Source organism: Chiloscyllium plagiosum, unplaced genomic scaffold (genome assembly GCF_037043375.1).
Source record: "Chiloscyllium plagiosum isolate Xiang-an unplaced genomic scaffold, Cpla_swu_hap1 HiC_scaffold_1, whole genome shotgun sequence".
NCBI classification, from domain to species: domain Eukaryota; kingdom Metazoa; phylum Chordata; class Chondrichthyes; order Orectolobiformes; family Hemiscylliidae; genus Chiloscyllium; species Chiloscyllium plagiosum.
The window spans coordinates 157,411,407-157,424,641 of NW_028270139.1; the positions used below are offsets into that span (position 1 = coordinate 157,411,407).

At 41.1% G+C, this 13,235-nt stretch overlaps 1 protein-coding gene across 1 annotated transcript; it reads right to left on the reverse strand.

The window, feature by feature from the left end:
• Nucleotides 1-2,234: 2,234 nt before the first annotated feature.
• LOC148152250 (G protein-coupled receptor 151-like) lies at nt 2,235-7,966 on the reverse strand. Its single transcript, XM_087996217.1, has 2 exons — nt 6,094-7,966; nt 2,235-5,976 (listed from the first exon to the last, which is right to left on the reverse strand). Exon 1 carries the CDS (start codon nt 7,332-7,334, stop codon nt 6,159-6,161), a length of 1,176 nt encoding a protein of 391 aa, XP_087852343.1. The 5' UTR covers nt 7,335-7,966; the 3' UTR covers nt 2,235-5,976; nt 6,094-6,158.
• Between the last annotated feature and the right edge of the window lie 5,269 nt (nt 7,967-13,235).

The following is a 13,235-nucleotide window of genomic DNA, read 5'->3' on the forward strand; positions in this document are numbered from 1 at the left end:
ATAGTCTCTGGGAGATTGATTGCTTCAGGAAGTCAGAAAATGATCTTACGTTAGCATGAGATCAGTGATGCACTGTTTGCACCATTGCTGTGTGTGTTGCTCTGATGAATCAAATAGTCATATTACCCTTTTAATTTTGAATATGCGTAAATAGACAAGAATAGTCTAAATTGACTCCACTCCTTCATATCAAAGTTAACTGATAGGCATGGCTCAATGTAGTCTACCCAGGAAAAACCTTCCCCCCAGACATGTCATATATACTCTACTGCCTTACAATTTCTAATGTAACAACAAATGATATTTATCTAGTGCCTTTACTAGAGGAAAGCTTTCCAAGGTGTTCCCTAAGAGAATGATCACAACATATGCCACAAGGATCGGTGCTGGGTCCTCTACTTTTTGTCATTTACATAAATGATTTGGATGTGAGCATAAGAGGTACAGTTAGTAAGTTTGCAGATGACACCAAAATTAGAGGTGTACTGGACAGCGAAGAGGGTTACCTCAGATTAAACCAGGATCTGGACCAGATGGGTCAATGGGCTGAGAAGTGGCAGATGGAGCTTAATTCAGATAAATGCGAGGTGCTGCATTTTGGGAAAGCAAATCTTAACAGGACTTGTACACTTAATGTTAAGGTCCTAGGGAGTGTTGCTGAACAAAGAGATCTTGGAGTGCAGGTTCATAGCTCTTTGAAAGTGGAGTCACAGGTAATAGGATAGTGAAGAAGGCGTTTGGTATACTTTCCTTCATTGGTCAGAGTACAGGAGTTGGGAAGTCATGTTGCGGCTGTACAGGACATTGGTTAGGCCACTATCGTGTGCAATTCTGGTCTCCTTCTTATCAGAAAGCTGTTGTGAAACTTGAAAGGGTTCAGAAAAGATTTACAAGGATGTTGCCAGGGTTGGAAGATTTGAGCTACAGGGAGAGGCTTAACAGGCTGGGGCTGTTTTCCCTGGAGGTCGGAGGCTGAGGGGTGACCTTATAGAGGTTTACAAAATTATGAGGGGCATGGATAGGATAATTAGACAAAGTCCTTCCCTGAGGTTGGGGAGTCCAGAACGAGAGGGCATAGGTTTATGGTGAGAGGGAAAAGATATAAAAGAGACCTAAGGGGCAACTTTTTCAGACAGAGGGTGGTACATGTATGGATTGAGCTGCCAGAGGAAGTGGTGGGGCTGGTACAATTGCAACATTTAAGAGGCATTTGAATGGGTATATGAATAGGAAGGGTTTGGAGGGATATGGGCAGGGTGCTGGCAGGTGGGACTAGGTTGGGTTGGGATATCTGGTTGGCGTGGACGGGTTAGACCGAAGGGTCTGTTTCCATGCTGTACATCTCTATGACTCTATATATAATATAAAGTCAGGTAAGGAACTATAGGATTGATGAACAAAATCTTTGAGAAAGAGGGAAGTTTTAAGAAGTATCTGGAAGGAGGGGAGAGCGAGGTAGTGAAGCAAGGAGGTGAATGGAAGCAACTGCAAATTTGAGGACCAAGTCAAGCAGAAGCATGGCTGTGAAGGACAGTGCAATTAAAATAGGGTTTGCACAAGGAAACAGAATTAGAGGACAGTAGATATCTAACAGAGTTGTAGGGCAGGGGAAAATAAGATAAGGTGAGATCATGGAGGTTTTTGAAAGCAAGGATAATATCCACCTAGACTTTGGGCTATCTTGTCCATCATTCTTTGTTCTCATCCTTCTTCTAAAAAAGGCTTAAGATGCCTTCCTGAAGACTTTCAGAATTGCTTCATGAGCCCACTCTCATTTTAAATGTTCCCCACCTCATTTTCAACATAATCCCTACACACATGTAAACCCACACCTGTGTCTCTGCCTAATAATGATGGTTAAAAATCACGCAACACCAGGTTATAGTCCAACAGGTTTAACTGGAAGCACACTAGCTTTCGGAGCGCCGCTCCTTCATCAGGTGATTGAAGGAGCATCACTCCGAAAGCTAGTGTGCTTCCAATTAAACCTGTTGGACTATAACCTGGTGTTGTGTGATTTTTAACTTTGTACACCCAGTCCAAACACCGGCATCTCCAAATCATAATCATGATGGTGACACACTGTTATTGGCATATTGAGAGCCAACAGCGCACTTGCAATTATGTCAGTGCAAGACCAACTTTGGAGATGAGTTGTATTCATTTTGGAAATTCAAGGCTTTTCTGTAATTAATTCACTGTAACAAAAAGACTTGAAAATACGTGTGAACATTTATTAAATATTTATTCAACTGCAGACAGGGAATGTTGCGACAGGGTTACAAATACTCACACTACCATTTGATGGAATTAATCAACAAGACTGTGAAAATGCTTCAGATGTGTAAAGAAGTGCACAAAATAATTTTCACACGTACATCATACGTATAACATTAACAGAGTCAATCCACTCTCTATGACCCAACAACTAAATATTATTGAATGTGTATACATTCATCTTTTCTTTTAATGTCTGCAACATTTTACAATATATGCTAGATAAATCTCTTGCTGCACTTTCCCAGGGATAAGTAGATTGAAATAATTTGCACTTAATTATATTTGATCAACTTGCTTGGACATGTTCTGACACACCTCGATAGTAGGCAGTACTTGAGCCCAGACCTCCTGACCCAGGCTTAGGGATGACTCCACAAGACAGCTGTCCATCTCACAAAAAAAGCAAACAATTTATTTATGATTCTTTTGTTCTTTTGTTAATCAAAGTGCAGGGCCTCAATGCTGGAGAATAAAATACTTTATCATCAACTTGAAATATCAAACAATCACAGGTCAGGTACATTACAGATTCAACATGAAATAAAGTCCAGTCTGAAGAACTCCATGCTAAGATCCAGGATGGGTTAGATATAGGTTAAAGTTCCAGCTAGCTCTTACAAATTATTTGTTAGTTATACTCCCTTTAAGGGTGGACAGCCTCCTTACTAGGCTAGCCAGAAAATTCTCTTCCCTCTTGTGAGTCAGACATTTTTTGACATCAATGGTCAATTTTACCATAAATAAATTTAAAATCCTCTAGCTGCCTTGGTAAGCTTCAAACAGAATACACCAATGTATTAAGCTAGACCTTTAGATTACTAGCCAGGGTCTTTGCCACTCTACCAGCCACATAGCTGTGGCCTAGAATGTGCATTTAGCCTGTTCTTTTCTGTGCCTCTTAGAAAAGTTTCTTAAAAAAGTGAAACTTACTGACAGTTTTCATTTTGGATAGCTTGATGTTTGAGTTGCAGATTCAGACCCATAAGTAACTGGATTGGATCAATTTGCTGATTGAAACACTAGCAAGAGACTAGACACACCAACATTTTAGATAGACGTTACACCATTTAATGTTTTAAATATCCTTTTCTCCTTTTTCTTTGTTCTGGGCAATGCAATTAAACAGATAACAACGGCAGCAATTTGCAATTATACATCACCTTTACAGAAGTGAAATATCTCAAAAAGCTTCATAACTGTGATTATCAAACAGAATTTGGCACCAAGCCCCATGGAAAGATGATGAGAGGTGACAGACAAAAGCCTGGCCAAAGATTTAGACTTGAAATGCCATTTTAAAGGGTGAAAGAGAGGCAGGAGTGAAGCGAAGTTTCATTTGGGGATTCTCCAAGCGAGGAGAGAAACAACTGAATATACTGGCAGCAGTTTCAAAGTATTAAAATCAGGGAAGTTAAAACCAAAACAAGGCGAGAATCTGAAGAACGTATGTTATTCTTAGGTGCTTCTCTAACATTAATTAATGTTGATTTTGCTTTTGTGCACCTCACTTGCAACTGTAACCCTGTATGCCTTGCTCTGATAGAGATCAGGAAGCCATGGTGGGATTTCATTCATACAATCTTCGAATTATGACAACACAGAAGAAGGCCATTCAGCCTATCATGTCTGCATCAGCTGTCTAAAGGAGTAAGTCATCTTATACCACTCCCCTATTTTATATCCCCAATTTCCTTTTGAAAGCCATTGACCCTACTGCCCCCACATTCTCAGGCATTGCACACCAGAATCTAAATATTCCACTGCGTAAATAAGATATTTTATTTACATTGCTTTTTTTTAGCCAAATAATTAAAATATTGGCTTTCTGTTTCTCTATCCTTTCACCAATGGAAATTTACAAACACGTTTGAGAATTTTAACATGACAAGAGGATTATTAAGCTAACTCATGAATGTTTCCCTCACTTTTTTAATTAAGTTGTGTAATTATTGATGTGTACTTTCCCATTTGAATTCGAAACTAACTGGATTGAAAACTTAAAATTTAATCCTGCAAACTTTGCAACAGCACATATTTGCACCCTAATGAATGACATTGCCAATGTAGCATAAGGGCTATTAGAATTAAAGCTTGCTCATTAATTTGAGTGAAGCGTAACATAGTTTTTTGAGCTCTCATGCCTTGTTTTCCTCTGTCACAGTTTCAAAGTACTTTGCACATTACAAAGAAATCATCTTTGTTCAACAGGTATTTACGACGTACCACAGTGCCTATATCATTGACTATCTAGAATTTTTAGATATCCTACAGATGGGAAAGATACTATATCAATGCAATTAATTCTTTAAATGATAACTGTGTGGTAATCTTTATAATTAATTTACAGGGTATGAGGACCAGCTGACTGAGCCAACATTTAATGCCCATTCCTTATTGTCCTTTTAAAATGGTGATGGTGAGTTGTGGCATGATATTGCAGGATAGCTTAGAACATAAGTTTTTCAAAATGGGTGGGGAGGTGGGTTGTGAGGGAGGGGGTTTGGGGGGGGGGGGGGGGGGGGGTAGCAGAGGCAGTACATTCAAACACAATCCAGAATTACAATTGCCTCCTCTCTCTTTCACCCTATTTTGTAAATATTAAAGCCAACATTCATCTTAGACAAATTTATTCCACATTAGGTAAAAGCTCAAAATGGGAGTTCTACAGCATAAATTGAGCAAACAACAAAATCTTAAACTGACCTAGACAAAAGAGTAGGCAATGCAGTTCTTTGCACCTCTCTTGTTTCTTTTTAGTTTACAATTAAAACATTACCACATCAGAGCAGAAAATGTTAATTTCCAAGATGGACCTGATCAGAAGTCTTTAATAGCAGAACAGTAACATAGAACTGAACTGATTACAATGCGTAATTACTGATTACTGAACTGATTACCGCATGGAATTAGAAGCTACCACACGAAGAATGAAGTTATTCCATCCATCAAGTTTGTCCTGACTCTTTTGCAGATCAATCCTGTTAGTCCAATTCCATCACAATTTCTCCACATTTTGCAATTATTTTCTAGTTCAAATATTTATCCAATTATCAGTAGAATGATACTATCTGTTTTCAACAGACTGAGCCTCTTGCTGGGTCACAATCGCTGCCAATGAAAATGGTTTCCCTTCTATGTACTGCTATTTCTTTGCTTGAGTTTCAGTATACCTGAATGTGACCCATTTATTTGTATGCTGCCTATGGAAGCAAGCTTCTGTATGCACAGCGGTCTGTAAGATGCCATAAGGATTATTGTCATTGATGTTCAGAATAAAGTATGAAAGGCTGCTTGATGTATGGATAATGAAACTCACACTCCTTTTCAAATGTAATAAATGCACAGTCACATCCACCCAGACCTCCACAAATCACTGGACAGGGTTATGTGATTCCTGAAGCCTCTTGGTCAACATGTGACCATCTGGACTATGCTTCCACATGGTGATATTCTCATTCAAACCACTGCAATTGGAAACACTCTTCATAAAAGCCAACATCATTTGTAGGTCTAAATTTACCAAAAGTTTACCAGCAACAAAAACGCAAAACAGAAAATTATCCAAAATCTGGAATGGGGGTGTTTGGATCAGATGAATCTCTGGAGGGAGGAAGTCAAAGACCCTTGGATAGGTGTTTCAGGAGGAAGGTTAGAAGTTTGTTTTGATAGTCCAATCCATTTGGAGAATGAAAATCTCTGTGAAGCAAGCAAGGTCGGTAACAGGCAGTTTGTGAGCACTGGTCTGGAATTCTATAGCATGACTAAACAAAGGATATAACTTTTAAACTCTTGCAAAATGTAAGAATGACTTACTTGGACTTGGGAAAATTTGGAACTGCTACAATATTTCAGGCCTTTGCACAAGTCTATGTTGTTTGTTAGGAGCTTCCTTGACGCTCCCAAGGAATTGGGTCATTGTTTTCTGGTGGTGCTGTATTTTTCCTGTCCTGCCAGAAGTGCTGCACATCAGGTGGGATGTTCTGCACCACATTTTGGCAGGTGAGCACCTCTTGGCAGCCTGAGATGGTGGGCAGGGCACTGTTGGTCCCCAAGCTCTTCTGACCCAGAGTGCTGGGCAATACTGCAGTCCCTTCAGACCCTCTAGTCCTGGGAACCCCATGACTGGCCATCTGACAGATGCTCCTCACACCATCCCTGAAGTCCTGGGAGGCAGTCAGCAGTGCCAGGGGGTTGAGCGCACCATTGGTGAAAAGCAGCAGCTGGGCCAGGACTAGCAAAGCATTGGGTGGGCGGGGGCCACTGGGCTTCCTGTGCCTGGTCCATGTCCACACCACCCAGTCTGGCAGCCACATGACAGCAAATGCAACACTCAGCCCCCACAGCAGAAGGGTGACCCTTCTGGCCTGGGGCTCCCTGCGGTTGGATGTGCGATCCCTCCGGGGTGTGTGAAGCAGCAGGGATTTGAGGTGGAAGATGATGGCAAAGGTCATAGGAATCCCATAAGCAACCAGTGGGTAAGCCAAAGCATAGGCACTCATGAAGTTAGCAGCAGTTGGGGGAACCTCCAAGACACAGGATGCCAACTGTTGGGTGCGCTCAGCAGTTGAAAAGAGCCATTGGGGGACAGGCAACAGGAGAGCAAAAACCCATGCACTACATGCCAATGCCCACACATGTGGGCACTCCGGGTGTTTGTGTCTTGCCAGGTGGCCCACATGCCTGTATCGGGCATGCCCCACCGCTGCCAAGGTGAAGCTCTTGGCCAAGAGGCAGGCATGCAGGAGGTACTCCGATGATTTACATAGCAGCCAGCTTGGCGACCAGTCCAGCCTGGGGGTAGTGGAGATGCGTAGGGGGGCGCATAACAATAGTAGAAAGAGGTCAGTGACACTCAGCAACAGGATCAAGCCATGGACTGCTGTTTTCTTGCCTTGCCTGAGGTCCCTCAGCAGGACCATCACTACCAGACTGTTGCCCACCAAACCAACCAGGCAGATGACCCCCAAGATGACGGGCAAGGCTACTTTCAGTTCTTCTCCCTCAATCGCAGGGAAGCCTCCAGTATATTCCAATTGATCGCCGGAGCTGTTCATGGTGCTGAAAGATGCCGCTGCCGGAGCCCTGGAATCTCCGTGTCGCCGAATGGAAAGTGAGATCTTCGGGCTGTGGAGCTGTCCAACAGCAGTGGTTCTGAAATAACACAACCAGAGCTTCGGGCTGTGGAGCTGTCCAACAGCAGTGGTTCTGAAATAACACAACCAGAGCTTCGGGCTGTGGAGCTGTCCGGGGACTGGAGTTCGGTAACGGGAAATTCGAGCAGAGGAGCTGTCCGGGTAGTGCTGGTGCTGAAACCGGATAATCAGAGCTTCGAGCTGAGGAGCTGTCCCAGGATCGGTCACACTAATTCTAGAAATCCAGAGCTTCGAGTAAGATACTATCAGTGGGTCCGTGGAGCTGAAACTGGAAAGTCAAAGCTTCCAGCCGATGACCAGTCTGCAGAGCTGTCGTGCTCAATCTGAATTTAGGAACTGTTCGGGGTCCGATGGTGCTGAAGGTGGCAATTCAGCGGTTCGAGCAAAGGAGCTGTTCACTCTGTTGTGGTGCTGAAAAAGGACTCCAAACAGAGGGGAGAGAGAGAAAGAAGTGAAGTGGGGGTGGGGAAGGGGAATGATGTTAGGGGTTGTTAAAACCAAAACCTAGAGAGTTTTTAAAATAAATATTTCGACAAAACAAGAACATTAGGTTTCTGCCCGGTGTCTGGAAGAATGATATCCAACTAATTCCACAGCCCATCCTCAGACTCTGACGCTGCAATCCAAGAGAAGTTAACTCATTGCAAACCAGGGCTTTGCGTGCCTCAAGTTAAAAACCAGACTAAAGCCAAAGTACAAACACATACATACAGGCTTTTATCACAGGTGCATTGCTCACACTAAGTTAGCCAGACTTACATTTCCAGATTCATTATAATCATTACCATCATTTGTATACATTAATCATTGTGTTAAAGAGAATAGAGCCAGGAAGAAGAATTAGATTTCTCTTTAGGACATGAATTTGCATCATCTGGAATACACTGCTTAAAAGGACAATACAAGTAATCTCAATATTAACTCCTAAAAAGCAATGGATGTATACATGATAGCCAATATTGGCCAGATCAAGCAAAAGAGATGAGATGTAGGATTAATTGCATTTCTCTTTCAATGCAAAATGGTGACATTCTATGAAAGTGATTTCAATTCAAATAAAGAATAAAAAGGACTTGCACTGATGTGGAACATTTCATAACTTCATAAAATGATAATATGCTTCACACTCTGTGAAGCACCTTTGACATAAGACCTGTATAGGGAAAACAATGGCCAATTTGCACACAGCAATGAACCAGATAATAATCACCACATAATCTATAAGACTATAAAACCATAAAACATAGGAACAGACAGTCAATTCAGCTACTGCATCTGCTCTGCCATTCAATGCAATTATGATAAATCAGATAATCCACAATTCCACTTTCTTTCCTTACTCCCATAACACTTGATTCCCTTACTGAATAAAAATATGTCTATCTCAAATTTGAATATACTTAATGAATAACAATCCTCTGTGGGTAAGGAATTTTGTGTTTCACTACTGTCTGACAGAAGAATTTTTCTGATATCATTGTCTTAATCCAGCAGTCATTCACTCTGAGACTATACCCTCATTGACTGTCCCACAAAGGGAAATAACTTTCTATATTTACTCAGTCAAGTCCCCCAAGAATCTTGCATGTTTCAATAAAGTTGCCTCTCATTCCTCTAAACTCTAATGAGTACAGGCCCAACCTTTTCAAAATCACCTCATTAGAAGTCCCTCCATACTTGAAATCAACCTCATAGAGTCAGAGAGTCATAGAGATGCACAGCATGGAAACTGACCCTTTGCTCCAACTCGTCCATGCCGACCAGATATCCCAGCTTAATCTAGTCCCACCTGCCAGCACCTGGCCCATATTCCTCCAAACCCTTCCTATTCATACACCCATTTAGATGCCTTTTAAATGTTGTAATTGTACCAGCCTCCACCACTTCCTCTGGCAGCCCATTCCACACACGCACTACCCTCTGCATGAAAATATTGCCCCTTAGGTCTCTTTTATATCTTTCTCCTCTCACTAAACCTACACCCTCTAGTTCTGGACTCCCCCACTCCAGGGAAAAGACCTTGTCTATATACCCTATGCATGCCCCTCATGATTTTATAAAGCTTTATAAAGTCACTCCTCAGCCTCCAATGCTCCAGGGAACACAGACCTAGACTATTGAACCTCTCCCTATAGCTCAAATCCTCCAACCCTGGCAACATTCTTCTATGTCTTTTCTGAACCCTTTCAAGTTTCACAACATCCTTTTGATAAGAAGAAGACCAGATTTGTGGGCATTATTCCAAAAGTGGCCCAACCAATGTCATGTACAGTCACAACATGCCCTTGCAACTCTTGAACTCAATACTCTGACCAATAAAGGAAAGCATCAAAATCAAAACTCGCCTTCTTCCAATTTAGAACTTCAACTTTTAGATCTGGTCTATCCTTTTCCGTCATTATTTTAAAACTAATACAATTATGGTTGCTGGCCCCAAAGTGCTCCCCCAATGTTACCTCAGTCACCTACCCTGCCTTATTTCCCAAAAGTAGTTCAAGTTTTGCACCTTCTCTAGTAGGTACATCCACATACTGAATCAGAAAATCTTCTCATACATACTTAACAAATGCCTCCCCATCTAAACCCTTAACATTATGGCAGTCCCAATCTATGTTTGGAAAATTAAAATCCCCTACCATAACCAACATTATCTTACAGATAACTGAGATCTCCTTACAAATTTGTTTCACAATTTCCCACTGACTGTTAGGGGATCGATAATACAATCTCAATAAGGTGATCATCCCTTTCTTATTTCTCAGTTCCACCCAAATAACTCCTCTGGATGTATTTCTGCGAATATCCTCCCTCAGTACAGCTGCAATGTTATCCCTTATTAAAAATGCCACTCCCTCTCCTCTCTTGCCTCCCTTTCTGTCCTTCCTGTAGCATTTGCATCCTGGAACATTAAGCTGCCAGTCTTGTCCATCCCTGAGCCATGTTTCAGTAATTGCTATAATATCCCAGTCCCATGTTCCTAACCATGCCCTGAGTTCACCTGCCTTCCCTGTTAGACCTCTTGCATTGAAATAAATGCAGTTTAATTTATCAATCCTATTTTGTTCCCTACTTTGTCCCTGCCTGCCCTGACTGTTTGATTAGCTTCTTTTCTCAACTGCACCAGTCTCAGATTGATCTCTTCCCTCACTATCTCCCTGGGTTCCACTCCACCACCACCACCCCCGCCCCCCCCCCCCCCCCCCCCCCCCCCCCCCCACACGCCCCACCCCAATACCACCATCAACTTTACTCGTTTAAACCCCGTGAATCTTTTCTGGACTGCTTCCAAAACCAGCATGACTTTCCTTAATTAAGGGGCCCAAAGCTGTTCTCAATCTTCGGGTGTGATCTACCCAATGCCTTGTATGATTTTAGCAAAACTTCCCTATTTTTATACTCCATTTCCTTTAAAAACTATTTCAGTCATATTGCTTGACATATAAATATTTCTTATAACACTAGGAAACTCTCCTTTCAGTTAACAAGTCAACTGAAAGACAGCATTGTTGATAATGCACTCCCTGAATGTTGCACTAAAGTTTTCCATCCCAAATTTGGTGCTCCTGAATGGGATTTGAACTCATTATCTTCTGACCCAGGGCTGCAATTGTTACAAACTGAAAGGTGGCAACATTGGAGATGTTGCTTCAAATGAACTCCCCAAATTTCATTAAAAATGTGGTCAGGCATCCGAGTCACTGTGTGGTGCAGAAATTATATATTTGAAAATGTCTGCAACAAAGTTGTTTCTTGAAGTTTCCAACTGTTGGAAATTGTGCTCAATTGTTGTAATATGTAAATTAGATTCATTTGCAAAATCAACGAACAACACTATTAGTTAGAAAAAAGAACAAATTTCTAATCTTTAAGTGTCAAGGAGAGCTATAGAACACTATGCTCTTGAATTCCAGCTGTTCTAACTAAAAATCTATTTGTGTTCCTGGTGTGATAAGCAAATGGATTATTATTACACAAAAATAGAACATTTTGGAAACAATTAGCAGTCAGACAGATTCTGTGGAAACAAAAATATGGGAATAACTTTGTTTATGCTCCCTGATCTATATCAAAATTCCTGAATTGTCTATTTTTATCCTAAATTTCAAGTTGCAAAACATTTTTGTCTGAAAGTGATATGTATGTCTCAAAAATCAAAGTAGTAACATTTTGAATATAAATGTCTTCTATTTACAAATGATGTACAGGAAGGGATATTCACATTGCAACCTGGCTCACCTCTTTAACTATATTTGGTCCTAACAAAACAACTACCATTTGTTTTGGAGGAGCAGGAGAGCTACTGTTGGCTGTTGAATTCTTTTTCTCTATTCTACTCTAAATAATTCCTGCAAACCAGTAGCCCAATAGGTGAAAGGGGGATGGCTGCATTGAGAAAGTGTTTCAATTCAGCCAGTACCTTTGCTTGAAATTTGAGGTCCCCATCTCCACTTCATTCTTCGGGAAATAATCATTTTGGTCCAAAAATATGGGACTTTCGTTATTAAGTCTTGGAGGGCATTCTGGGGGATGCATGTAGCCAGTGATAGCAGATTGTGGTGGAAGCTGATACAATAATTAATTTCAAAAATTGTGCAGATATAACCATCAAGTGAATTTTTTCAGCACTGTGGTGAAACATTAGTGACTATGAGACAGATTGGTTAGCTCTTTTATAGAGCTGGCATTGGTAAAATATCCAGTATGACTCTATGATTAATGCAATACTGTAACATGGCTGGAAACAATTTACCAGCTTGTTTTTATATCAAGTTTCACTTCCAAACGTAAATTTAATTAAGATGTAAAACAAGCAGCTGATGTACGAGCACCCATTTTACACTCTTGAATAATATCAGTAACCCCAAAATGTCAATTTTAATCATATCTTAGCTGCTTTGTGCTTAAATCTATCTGTTCACCTTACTTTCATAACATTAATGCTCCAGCCTAGGAAACCATATCAATCTCAGTTTCATCATTTTTCATTTGACAAACCAGCTTCTGGAGGGGAGAGACTTTAAAATGTATGGACTACCATTGGCGTTGTGTTTGATTTCGTAAAGGATAAAGAATGGGGACAGATTGGTGATGTAACGAATAGGACAATCTCCAATGGGAATGAGCAGCATTAAGGTACACAGGATAACAATAGCAAAATGAACAAGAGTCACAATAGATTCAGAGTTAGGGACTGAGTCTGGCATTTCTGAAAGCACTGCGATCCTTTAGCCCTGCACAGGTGTCGGGATTAGTTAGCTCAGTTGGCTGGTTTGGGTTGCAGAGTGACGCATACAGCATGAGTTCAATTTCCACATTGGCTGAAGTCACCATAAAGGCCTAATCTTCTCAACCTCACCCTCACTTGAGGAATGGTAACCCTCAGATCTAACCACATTCAGTCATCTCTCGCTCCTAATGATAGAGCAGACCCGATGCCCTCTCAGGCTATAGCAACTTTACCTTACAGGTTTGTGATGAAGTTATCATTAGAGTTAAAAGAATTGTGAATTCTTTAAGCACATTGTTAATATTTATTTTTGTTTTCCAGTTCAACAACATCAATTACATTTTTAACAATAAAACATTGGAGTGAGATCAAACCAAATTTAACACCATGCTGCATAAGGGCATTTAGGGTCGGCTCAGTGATTAGCACTACTGCCTCACAGCACCAAGGACCTGGGTTTGATTCCAGCCTTGGGCGACTGTCTGTGTGGAGTTAGTATGTTCTCCCCATGACTGTGTGGGTTTCCTCCCACAATCTAAAGATGCGCTGGTTAGGTGGATTGGCCATGCTAAATT

Bases quoted from the DNA above. Each gene is read 5' to 3' on its own strand.
- LOC148152250 (XM_087996217.1), bottom strand. From the start codon at position 7,334: ATGAACAGCTCCGGCGATCAATTGGAATATACTGGAGGCTTCCCTGCG.